The sequence below is a fragment of the Rhizophagus irregularis genome, chromosome 16, assembly GCF_026210795.1.
Source record: "Rhizophagus irregularis chromosome 16, complete sequence".
Classification (NCBI taxonomy): domain Eukaryota; kingdom Fungi; phylum Glomeromycota; class Glomeromycetes; order Glomerales; family Glomeraceae; genus Rhizophagus; species Rhizophagus irregularis.
Window position 1 is genome coordinate 1,523,415 of NC_089444.1, and position 12,131 is coordinate 1,535,545.

At 23.5% G+C, this 12,131-nt stretch overlaps 2 protein-coding genes across 2 annotated transcripts; both read right to left on the bottom strand.

The window, feature by feature from the left end:
- Nucleotides 1–138: 138 nt before the first annotated feature.
- OCT59_008095 (uncharacterized protein) lies at nucleotides 139–1,306 on the bottom strand (the record flags this gene model as incomplete). Its single annotated transcript, XM_025319199.2, has 1 exon — nucleotides 139–1,306. The coding sequence occupies one exon, from the start codon at nucleotides 1,304–1,306 to the stop codon at nucleotides 242–244; it is 1,065 nt and encodes a 354-aa protein (XP_025174378.1). The 3' UTR covers nucleotides 139–241.
- A 5,867-nt stretch (nucleotides 1,307–7,173) lies between these two features.
- Nucleotides 7,174–9,591, bottom strand: OCT59_008096 (uncharacterized protein). Its single transcript, XM_066142233.1, has one exon. It carries the CDS (start codon nucleotides 8,934–8,936, stop codon nucleotides 8,220–8,222), a length of 717 nt encoding a protein of 238 aa, XP_065999133.1. The 5' UTR covers nucleotides 8,937–9,591; the 3' UTR covers nucleotides 7,174–8,219.
- Nucleotides 9,592–12,131: the final 2,540 nt, after the last annotated feature.

Sequence of the window (12,131 nt, forward strand, 5' to 3'; positions counted from 1 at the left end):
ATGTTCTTTTGTCAAATTTTTTAAAAAAACCCATTTCCCAATAAAAAATAATTTATATCATATGACGTCTGCTAGACCTAATTTTACTAATAATAATATTATTAAAAGCTTATTTTTTTTGAATTTTTTTTTTTATAATATTATGTAAAGGTGTGGAATTCTTCCAACTATTTTTTTTATTAAATGTAGAAAAGTTAATTTCACACTTAATAAAAAATGTATTATTATTAGTATTTTTTTTTTATGCAAGTGAAGACTCAACAATAATTTGAGTGACACGGTAAGGATCGATATTAGAAGCAGGACGTCGGTCTTCCAAATAACCTTTTCCTTCGGCAGCAACATGTCTTGGTATACGAATTGAGGCACCACGATTGGCAACACCGTATGAGAATTGTGATATGTGACCTGTTTCGTGTCTACCAGTTAACCGTTGATCATTATCTTCACCATAGACAGTTATATGGTCTGCATGACGTGCTGCCATTTTATCGATAGCTGCATGTATTGCTTTTATACCACCTTCTTCTCTCATAGCTTGTGTTGAATAATTCGTATGACAACCTGCTCCGTTCCAATCTCCTTTTATTGGTTTTGGATGGAATGATACAATGATACCAAAATCTTCTGCAACACGTTGTAAAAGGAATCTAGCTATCCAAAGATGATCTCCCATATCAATTCCTTCACATGGTCCGACTTGAAATTCCCATTGACCAGGCATAACTTCAGCATTAATACCAGAAATATTTACTCCAGCATAAAGACATGCACGATAATGAGCTTCCACAACGTCACGACCAAAAGCAACATTCGCACCAACAGAACAATAATAGGGACCTTGAGGTCCAGGGAAACCTCCTTTTGGCCAACCGAGTACGGAACCATCAGATTCAAATAAAGTATATTCTTGTTCAATACCGAACCATGGATGTTGATCAGTATAAGTTTTCATAACTTTTGCGCATGAGTGACGATGATTGGTTCTATTTGGTGTACCATCATTATTAAAACATTCATTTAAAACCAGGATATTATCACCACCACGGAATGGATCCTTAAATATAGCGACGGGTCTTAACAAAACATCAGAATCATCACCAGGTGCTTGATTAGTAGAAGAACCATCAAAATTCCATTCGCTTATTTCAGAAACATCGGCAGGTTTAAAATCGAGAGTTCTAGTCTTTGAACGAAGGCCACTATCACCATCAATCCAAATATATTCGGCTTGAACTTTACCACCTTGGTCGAGGGAAAGGTATTTTGCAAGAGTTTCAGTGTTTGACTTATTATTGTTATACATCTTTCAGATTTAAAAGAATTTCTTAAGAAAGTAAAAAAAATTTTTTTTTTTAGAGAAAAAAAAAGAAGAAACTTTTTTTTCTTTTGAGCTTGGGGTTTGGGTCGTAAATTGATTTAAAAGTCGTTAGAAAAAAAAACAAATTAAACCACAGAATTAACTGGGAAATGAGTTTAGTTTGACAAAAAGTTGGGTTTGTTTAATATAAAAAGAGGCAGTTTTGATTGAGTTTATTTTAATTTTAAAAAAAAAGATTTATTGAATTTGTTGTTAATGAAAGGAGAAAAAAAAAAAAAGGAGGAAAAGTGAAGAGGGTTTTTATAATGAATCAAACCAGTTTTTTTTTTACTGATCGTGACTATTATAATCCTTGGTATTAATTTTGTTGCCGATTCCGAAGGGCCGATAAATGGATAAGTTTGAATTACTACCTACTACGATTTGCCGTTTCCCATAGATTTTAACAGATAAAGATTGTTGCATTAATTATAACGCCCTAAACTAATATTGAACCGTTTCTTATTGTGTTAAAAAATTATTTATAATCAACATCGGGTGTGACAAAATGTTTTTAACCAAATCAAGATAATCAAGAATTGCATGTGTATGATGTGTGCAATGCATTAGAATTCATCGACCAACTAATTGAATCTGGACACAATTTGAGACACAATTTTTTTTTTTTTTTCAAGGTTACACCAACTAAATTAAAAATATTTTTTTTTGGATTCTAGAATTTTTTTAAATACCTTATTATGGTCATATCCTTATTATGGTTATATTGAAAATTCTTACCAAAATCAAGGGAAAATTTTTTTTTTTTTTCTTTTTTAACCAGTGGTGTTACAGCGCGTTTCAAAAAAAGACAATTTTTCTTTTTTCCATTCTTTTTTTTTTTAAAAAAAAAAATCTTGGCATGGATGGTTTTTTTTTTTCGTCTCACGAAATAAAAAAGATAAGGAATACCTTTTACATAAATGGCTTATCTCTCGGTTTAACATCGGAAAGAAAAAAAGGAATTTAGTATTTAAAAGGTATAAACTTTCGGAAAAAAGGGGGATAGAATTTTCTAAGGAGAGCAAAAAAAGGATTGTTTATTTTAGATTTTGTTTGTTGTCTGTTTCCTTTGTGTAATCAAAATTTTACTATTTTTCTTTCGTGTGGAGAAAAAAAAAATATTTAGTCATTTATGTCTTAAACCCGGTTTATTACGTAAAAAGATTTAAAGTAAATATGGTATGATTTTTTTTAAAAAGAAATTAAGAATTATAAAAAATTAGGAATCGATTTACAAAATATTTTTTTTCATGAAATATTCATGTATGATGACAATCATTTTAAAGTTATGACAAGTATTGACGATAGATTTGATAGAGATTTTGAAATAGATTTGATGCGGGTTCTACTTAATTTAGTTTTCATGGGGTATAATTTTATAATTAATATATTTATGACCGGACGAACAAAAAAGCCAGGATGCCTTAATCAGGTTAATCTATTATCGGGTTCCCTACGGTTCCTACATAAAATGGTTATTTAATGCATACAACCATACGAAAGATACATGAAAACAAAAGATAATGTGCATACTTATGCAAATTATTATTTGATAAGTATCACATTTTAAGTTGAAACATGATAAATTATAAATTAACCATATATAGTTAATAATGTCCGTTCACTTTTACTAAACCCTATAATTAGAAATTCCGAATTTATTTAATTTAGTACTAGGAGCTAATGAAATGGCATTAGTATTAAGCCATTAGTAATAAACTATACCATAATTAAATTAGACGATTATGTATTTACTGTATTTACTGTGTTGTCATAATGTCATATATCTTGATATAATCTGAATCATAGCATAGTAAATTACTGCGCATACATTTTCAGAAAGTATTTTTTATGTTATAACTTAGAAAAAGTATAACCTAGAAGAGATAACCTAGAAGGCATAACCAAAAGGAATTTTCTTTAAAAGGTTTGTTAAACAAACAGATTATTAGATAAAATTCTTTGTTTTCTTTTTTTTTTAAAAGGGATTAAAAAAGGAATTATTTGAAAATCCAAATATAATAATTTAATTCGTATCATCTACTTAATCTTTTTTTGTCATAATAAACGTCGCGCCAAAAAAAAAAAAAGATTCGCGGACTTTATTACATAATTTATTTGTTGCGCAGTATTTACAATATCTAAGTATTTCTATAATATCTATAAGTATCAATAGTAAAAATGGCGTCACTAGTCACTTATAACTTTAAAATTTATAATTTTTCCTTATTATATTAGTTACTTTTTTATCATAATAATAATAAACAAATAAACAAAATACCTCCATCTTATATTTTTACCCAATTCAGTGAATAAAAAAAAAAACAAATTTAAAGCTAATATTAATGTATTATTATTATATGATAAAATAACGCCATATTTAATTTTAAGCATAAACAGATGAGATTGTTTAATTCCTTGATTTGGGATCATAAATTCTTGTTTAGGATAAAAAATCTGATGCACGATTATCATTTCAATCTTATCTCTTTTTTTTTTTTTATGATATCAATCAAATAATAAATATTTTGAAACCAAGAAAAAAACGCGTTGTGACTTTGTGTTCTATTAAGGTAATTTCTGTTTCTATTATTATTATTTAAAATTGTAACATAAAACTTAAGCATACAAAACACCAATTAATAACGCTATGTTACATTAAGGTATATAGCCTTTTTGTAAATAATTATATCAGATATGAGCATATAACCTTTTGTAAATAATTACATCAGATATAACCTTTTTGTAGATTATATCAGATATTAAATTTATAAGGACTTGGCCGTAAAAAAAACAATAATGCGTAAGCCCGTCAAATAAGTCAAATAAGGCGCGTAATAAAATTACTATGTACTGTATGTTATTTTAAATAACACATAATAAAATGAAAATATGAGAATTTATAAAGTAATATTCCCTAATATTCCATTTTATTCCCTAATAATCCCTGAAATATTTGAATATTTTAATAATCGTTGATTGTAACTTATAACTTATAACTTATATAAGTTGTAACCTATTAACCTATTAACCTATAACTGTATTTGTTTTAAGCATAAATTTAGAATTAAGGATTCAAACATGGGTATTCATTATTCAACATATTCAACATGGGTTTCACACTCGCTCAAATGATATTCAACTCATCCTTGTTTAAAAAAAGTATTAACTTTCATAATCTTACTATTACATTATTATTTAAACCTTCTTAAAGAGTTGATAACAAGTTTCCCAAAAAAAGTATCAAAAGTCCGTGTAAATCATTTAAAATTAATTTGTCAATGATAAGGTAGATCGCGTTTTAAACTTGTATAACGCGGAATCTCGGATGTTGTACAAAATATCTTTTTATACATGAATCATGTAAAAAGGAATTTAATTACTGGAGTCTAAACTATAAATAGAAATGTTAATTATCATATTTGTTTCTTTACTCAATATAAAATTCTCTTTTTCACTTTACACCTAAGAAATATAATTTAAATCTTTTTCATTTTAATATATTATTTTGTAATTGTACTATATTCTTTTTCTTTTAGTTGATCTCTTCTTCTCCTTCTTCCTATTATTGTTAATATGTACTTTGTAATAATATGATGTACTTATTTTCCTTAATCTTTTCCATTTTTATTGCTAAATTCTTTTTAGTTATTTTTCGTTCTTTCTTTTTTTGTTGATCTTTTTGACAGCCATGACAAAGGTATGCAGATAGACGATATCCCTATTATGTCAGAAATATATATATATATATTAATCAATTAATAATTCTGTTAATCAGGAATTTTGATAAAGAATCAGAATCGGAAATAAATAAAAATCAAAACTTATCATGTGTAAAATATTTTGAAAATAGTTTTATAAAAAATAAATTATACGAAATTTCCTTTAAATTTAATATGAAAGAAAAAAAATCTCCGTTGTTTCAGGATGGTTTCATCCTATATTTAAAATATATATATTGAATATCCAATGATTAATTTCTTCCGATAATCGTTTAGTAATTGTTCGATAATCTGATTTTTTTTGATTAAAAAAATATGTCAATTAATTACCATTTTTGATAAAAGAATTAGAAATAAAGTGTAGTTTACCCTTTTTTACCAAATTTATACCATTTTTATACCATTTTCGATAAAAAAGAAGAATCAGTACAGTATAATACACGGTTTAGCAAATACATGTAATACACGTTTTAACCGTATACGTTTTGATAATAATGATTTTTAATGATTTGTAGAAGTAATAAATCTTTTGTACTTTAATAAATGTTAGAACGAAATATATTTATTTATTTTATGTGTTAGAACGACAGTATAGTGAAGATTTTCACTTTACAGATCATGAATCACATGATACTTTTGTGCTCTACAATGTTGTTTTATGATCATAGAGAAGAAATGTCAAAGTTCTTATCATATACGCTTCATATTGGCACATACACTTCGACTTGGCACATACACTTCATATTTTAATGAGTTGACATATATTCATATATTCTTCATATTTGGATTTTTTAATGATCATAAAGAAAATATTGTACATACCAATTTGCCGTACGTCAGATTGTGATCAAGTCACATGATTATAATAAAATTTTGATAAACGAAAATTTTATCTTTATTCATCATTCCCTTATTACAATGAATTTTTAATTCACAGCCCGTAGGATTCGCTAGGAGTGGTGAACTGTAAATCATTTTTTTTTTTTTCGTATCTAAAAATTATATATGTCCTTTTAATCCGTAATTTCCGTACGTTTGAACGATCAACAATTATGATCCAATCTTTTTGAGGAATATCAAAAATAAGAAATAGAAATTTAGGATATTTTTTTAAAAAAATAGGATGTTATTTTTTTTTTAAAATAAGATATTAAAAAAAGAAAAATTAATAATGACCCTCGTTAATCATCTTTCATGACCTCGTATCATGTTTATCAATTAAAAATCATTTAGAAATTCATTTGAACATATATATATATATTTACGTGATTTCTTTGATCCCTATATATAGTATTCATTTTGTGAATCCTCATTAATCGAAGTAAAGAACTTATAAATTACATAAAACATTCGATCAACCTTTGTTTTACAGGGTGAGAATTATTAATTTAATCATAAAAAGTTTTCTTTTTGGTCCAAAAATCCGAAAATGGACAATGATCCCGACAAATAGATGAATACCCGTACTTGATTTATTTATACATAATCAATTATTTCTTTTCTAGATAAATTTAAAAAACTCGGATAAAAATTTAACATTTTATCAATGGATCATTTACAATAAATTAAGTAATATCTAAATAATTTATTTTTCAAATGTAGAATAACAACAACGGGGGATATCTAAATAATTTATTATTTTGTTAAATTGAAAAAAAAAAAAAGTTCACACGTTTTTATGAGGCGTGTTACGAGGCGTAAAAAAAAAAATCATTGGCAATAATAAAAAAGGGGGAATTACTTTATGAATTAAGGTTTAATTAATGAAATATATATCGGAATCTTCGGAATCTTCGGAATCTTTAGAATCTTTAGAATCTTTAGAATCTTTAGAATCTTTAGAATCTTTAGAATCTTTAGAATCTTTTCAATAACTTTTTAGTATGAACCAATAAATTAAATTATTTGATAATAAATTTTTACCATTTTTATAAATTTTGTTCAAAGAAAATTTGGATCAAAAGGATTCAAAAAAAATAAAATATATTGATTTGTAGTATGAAAGTATATCATTCGATTTTGCCCCAAAGTTTGGTTTGTTTGTTTTAAGCCTTCTCGATTTACATAAACACGTGATAAATATTTACGTGTGAACATTCAGACCAGTGTCAGGCCACATTTTTTATTACTTAAAATATGATTTTTTTTATTGGAAATGAAGTATTTATTACTGTTTGATGGAATTGAATTATGAATGAGAAATATCAATGCAAAAATAATAAAAATAAAAAAAGAATGAAAATGATTAATCAAATTATAAATGCTATTCTATTTACAAAAAGAAATCAATAAAGAAAAAAATGTTACATTTTTCTTTAAGTAGATCTCTATCTAATATATTTTGTTTTGTAATAATAGTAAATAATTCATAAATTGTTAAAATTAATAAAAATACTGAACATGATTGATTAATGTTACATATAAAATTAGAGTTTATGCAACATACGTGTGGAACTTTACTCGTGTATCAAAGGTATGTATGCGCATAGATTTTCGTTCACTCGCATACTGTTTGATTAATCATGTCCAGCATGAATGAAAATGAATGTGTTGTTATTAAAGGAATATGGGAGAAAGGGATGGTTTGATTACATTACGTAATTATTTCATGATTTTCTCGTTTGCTCTCCTAAACATTGATTATTAAGTTTTTTTTTTTTCGCTTCTCGTTATCTCTAGCGTTTATCGTTTCTTTCTCGTTATTCTAGCGTTTGTCGTTTCTTCTCGTTTCTCGTCTTTACTTGTTATTATTTTTTTTTAACTACCCATTATCGTCGTAAAAAATTATTTACTATTACGCTACTTATTAAAAAAAAAAAATTATTATGATATTATTATGATATTAAAAAGAATTATTAAATTATTTAGATTATTTGCTATTAAATATTATACTTTTTTTTTGTGGGTTTAAAGTAAAATTAAAAATTATAATCCAATAATAAAAAATATGGTTTGATATAATTGATAAAAATTTTTTTCTTTTTTTTATATATGTATTTTTTTTTTTGTGTATACTATATACTATATACTATATACTATATACCCACGAAGGTATGGTGACAAATTAAATTAAAAAAAAATTAAAACAACTATACTTTAAAAAAAATAGTTATAAAAAAAAAATAATATTTCTTTCTTTAAATCATGGCGATAGCATCCAAAGCTTTAGATAATTGTTCATCATCCAAGAAACCATTACTATAATTTACACCTCTTAAACAACCATCATCAATAAAATTATTATTACTTGAATGACCTTCAACAACATTATTAAAAGATTCAAATATAGAATTAAACTCATCAGAGGAAAGGATTTGATTATCATCTAAAAAGTCCATTTCAGTTGGTGGAGAAGGAGGAGGTAAAAATTTATCATGAGAAGAATATTGATTTTGATTTTGACAATTTTGTTGATAATAATCCGGGTGAACTGTATTTGGATAACATGAATTATAATAATAAAAATTATTATATTCAGAATTTAAAGGATTTAAATTATTTATGAAATTTATGTTATTTATGTCTTCTTCTTCATCATCATCTTCTTCACTATAATCATTAAATTCCCAATAATCCAAAGGAGGAGTATTATTACTTTGATTTAATATATATTGTAAGGAAGTTTGTTGAATATTATTATTATTATGATTTTGATGATGATTATTGTTATTATTGTTATTATCACTATTATTATTATTATTATTATTATTGCCACTAGTACCAGAAGTATTATTAGTAGTTGTATCTTGAGAATGAGAACAACAACTACTTATACTTGACAATATTGAAGAAGCTTCAGATATTGAAGAAGATATAGATGATGATGATGTATTATCTGCTGTCATGATGCTCATTATAATATAAAAAAATGAGTATTTCTTTTTTCTTTCTTTCTTTCTTTTTTTTGAGAGTTAGTTTTTCTTTAGAGCGGCGTGGGTATTTTGATATTTGATATTTTGATATTTTGATATTTCGATATTTCGAATAATGCGAATAATGCGAATATAATAAAAAAATAATTCTTTTTTTTTCGAATAATGCGGGTGCAAATAATAATAATTTTTTTTTTTATTATTTATTCCCTTTTTTTCTTGTAAAAAAAATTTTTTTTTTTTAGGAAAAAAAAATATTGTTAAAAAGAAAACAAACACTTATTCACGTATTTATCTTATTTTGCCGTCGTATTTATCGGAGATTTATTAAGAATAGTTTATAAAAAAAAAATTTTTTTTTGCATTGATATTTCTTTAAAAGATTTCTTTGAGGGGATGTTTGTATTTATATGTAAAAAAAAAAAAAATTTTTTTTTTTTTGAGTAACAAGTAAATTTCAAACGAGAAAAAAAAAGGAATTATATACGTATTTTATATATTAATATACTACTGTATATATATATGTATATATATATATATATATATAAAACGAGAATAACGAGAAAGAGAACAACAAAAAAAAAAAAAAAAAAAATTTTTTATTTGTAATTGTTCAATTATTTGAGGAAAAAACAAAAGCAAAAAAAATATTAAAAATAAAAGAAAAAAAAAAAAAAAAAAGGATTCTGTATTTATTTATATTATTTTTTTATATGTTTTTTCTTCTAGTTTTCCATATTTATTTATCAATTACAAATTGTATAAAACTAATATATAAAGTTGTTATTGTTTTGGTGTACTAATATATAAAAACTTTAAAATTAAACGGTTATTAAGTTATTAATAAAAAAAAATACAATCAATTATTTAGTCGATCATCGTTAATAAAATAAAATTTTTTTTTTTTTACACGCTAAAAAATCAATTTAACCCTTATTTTTAATAATAATAAAAAAAAATACTTTAACGAAAAATGTATATATAAAAAAAAATTATTTTAGTGCGAAAAAAGTTTTTTTTTTTTTAGGTTTAAAAGGTAATATTAAATTTTTTTTTTTTCAAAGAAACCTTTTTGGGAAATCTCCAGCTTAATAATTGGATATTTTATCATCTAAATTTAGATTAGTACTTAAATTTTATTATAATAATATTTATGGTATAACATAATGGCGTTTAGTAAAAAAAAAAAAAAAATTCTCTTCTCTTACAAGAATCATCGATGATGATTCGATTTTAAATATACTTTGCATAATGAAAAATAACCATCGCCATCGATTATTCTTTTATGTGGTGAAACATTTAATAATATAATAAATTTTTTTTTGGATGGAGAAGAAGTAAAATATCCAAAATATATTAATTGGTTACCAAATTGTTGGAAAATCATTTATTTATGTACTGTACGTTAGTCGTAACTCCGTCACTCCTCATCCGATTACAAGAGATTTTCAAAAGGGGTAAAGATATACTGTACTTTAAAAGATTAACATTTTTATCCTTAAAACTCGGTCCCGGTCCCGGTCTCGGGGATTTATGATTTATATGATTTATATTATGTATATTATGGTATATTATAATATATTTATGTATATTTATGTATATATTTGTGTATATTATGTATATTATGTATCATTATTATGTATATTATGTGATTTATAATTAACATAATTAACATATTTAACATTATTCAGTTCCCTTATTAGAATTATCGATTTATCAAGTAATTTCTATAATTAAATGGGTCTTTAAAACGAACGATTAACAATTATAAGAAAATCTTTATTAAAAAGAATTTTTAATTCTTTCGAAAATCTCAATAAATCGTAAATCCTTGTTTTTTCCTTTAAAAGATCTTAATGAAATAAATGATTTTAATGATTTTAACGATTTGATTGATATCGATAGATTTAATAATACGGTAATAATAATATTATTAAATTATTTATTATTAATTACCGTATTAATAATAATAATAATAATAATAACAATAATTTATTTTATTTTATTTTATTTTTTTTATTTTATATTTTGATTTTATTTTTTTTTATTTTATTTTTATTTTATTTATTTTATTTTATTTTGACATCTATTTTACTTTACTTTATTTTATTTTATTTTGACACCTATTTTATTTTATTTTATTTTGACATCTATTTTATTTTATTTTATTTTGTTATCTTATTTTATTTAGTTCATTGTATTTTCTATCATAAAATATCATTGGGAAAGGGTTTCCGGTTTAAAATTTTTTAAATAATCCAAATAAATCCAAATAATCCATTTTAAATAACCCATTTTAAATAAAAACATTATTTAAATAATCCATATTTAAATAATCCACAATCTTTTGTTTACTTTGATCCATTTCAAATAAAGTAAAAAGTAAAAAGATAATCACTTTTTTCCTCGGTTCTCTCTATTTCTAATAAGATGAATACTTGATAGTTTATCTGATATATAATGTATTTTATCGCGGCTTATCGTTTTATTAGTTTATATAGTTTTATCGTCACTTTTTTTTTCTTTTAATCTTTAAACTTCTATAATTTTCATAAGTTTACCCGATCAAAAAAAAAATTAATAATAATGATAAAAAGAAAAAATAATGATAAAATAAAATAAATAAATAAATAAATAAATTTATTTTATTATATTATATTATATAAAATGATGAAAGCGAAAAAAGAAAAATTTTTTTATTCGTGAAAAAAAGAAAAAATGGTTCTAACTTTTTATTATTTAATGATTTATTTTTTTTATTCGTGAAAAATAACTTTTTATTTAATGATTTATTTTTTTTATTCGTGAAAAAAAGAAAAAAAAGGGTCTAACTTTTATTTGATGATTTATTTTTTTTTATTCGTGAAAAAAAAAGAAAAAAAAAGGTTCTAACTTTTATTTGATGATTTATTTTTTTTTATTCGTGAAAAAAAGAAAAAATGGTTCTAACTTTTTATTATTTAATGATTTATTTTTTTATTTGTGAAAAAAAAGAAAAAAAAGTTCTAACTTTTTATTTAATGATTTATTTTTTTTTTATTCGTGAAAAAAAGAAAAAAAGGTTCTAACTTTTTATTTAATGATTTATTTTTTTTTATTCGTGAAAAAAAGAAAAAAAAAGGTTCTAACTTTTATTTGATGATTTATTTTTTTTTATTCGTGAAAAAAAGAAAAAAA

Bases quoted from the DNA above. Each gene is read 5' to 3' on its own strand.
- OCT59_008096 (XM_066142233.1), bottom strand. From the start codon at position 8,936: ATGAGCATCATGACAGCAGATAATACATCATCATCATCTATATCTTCT.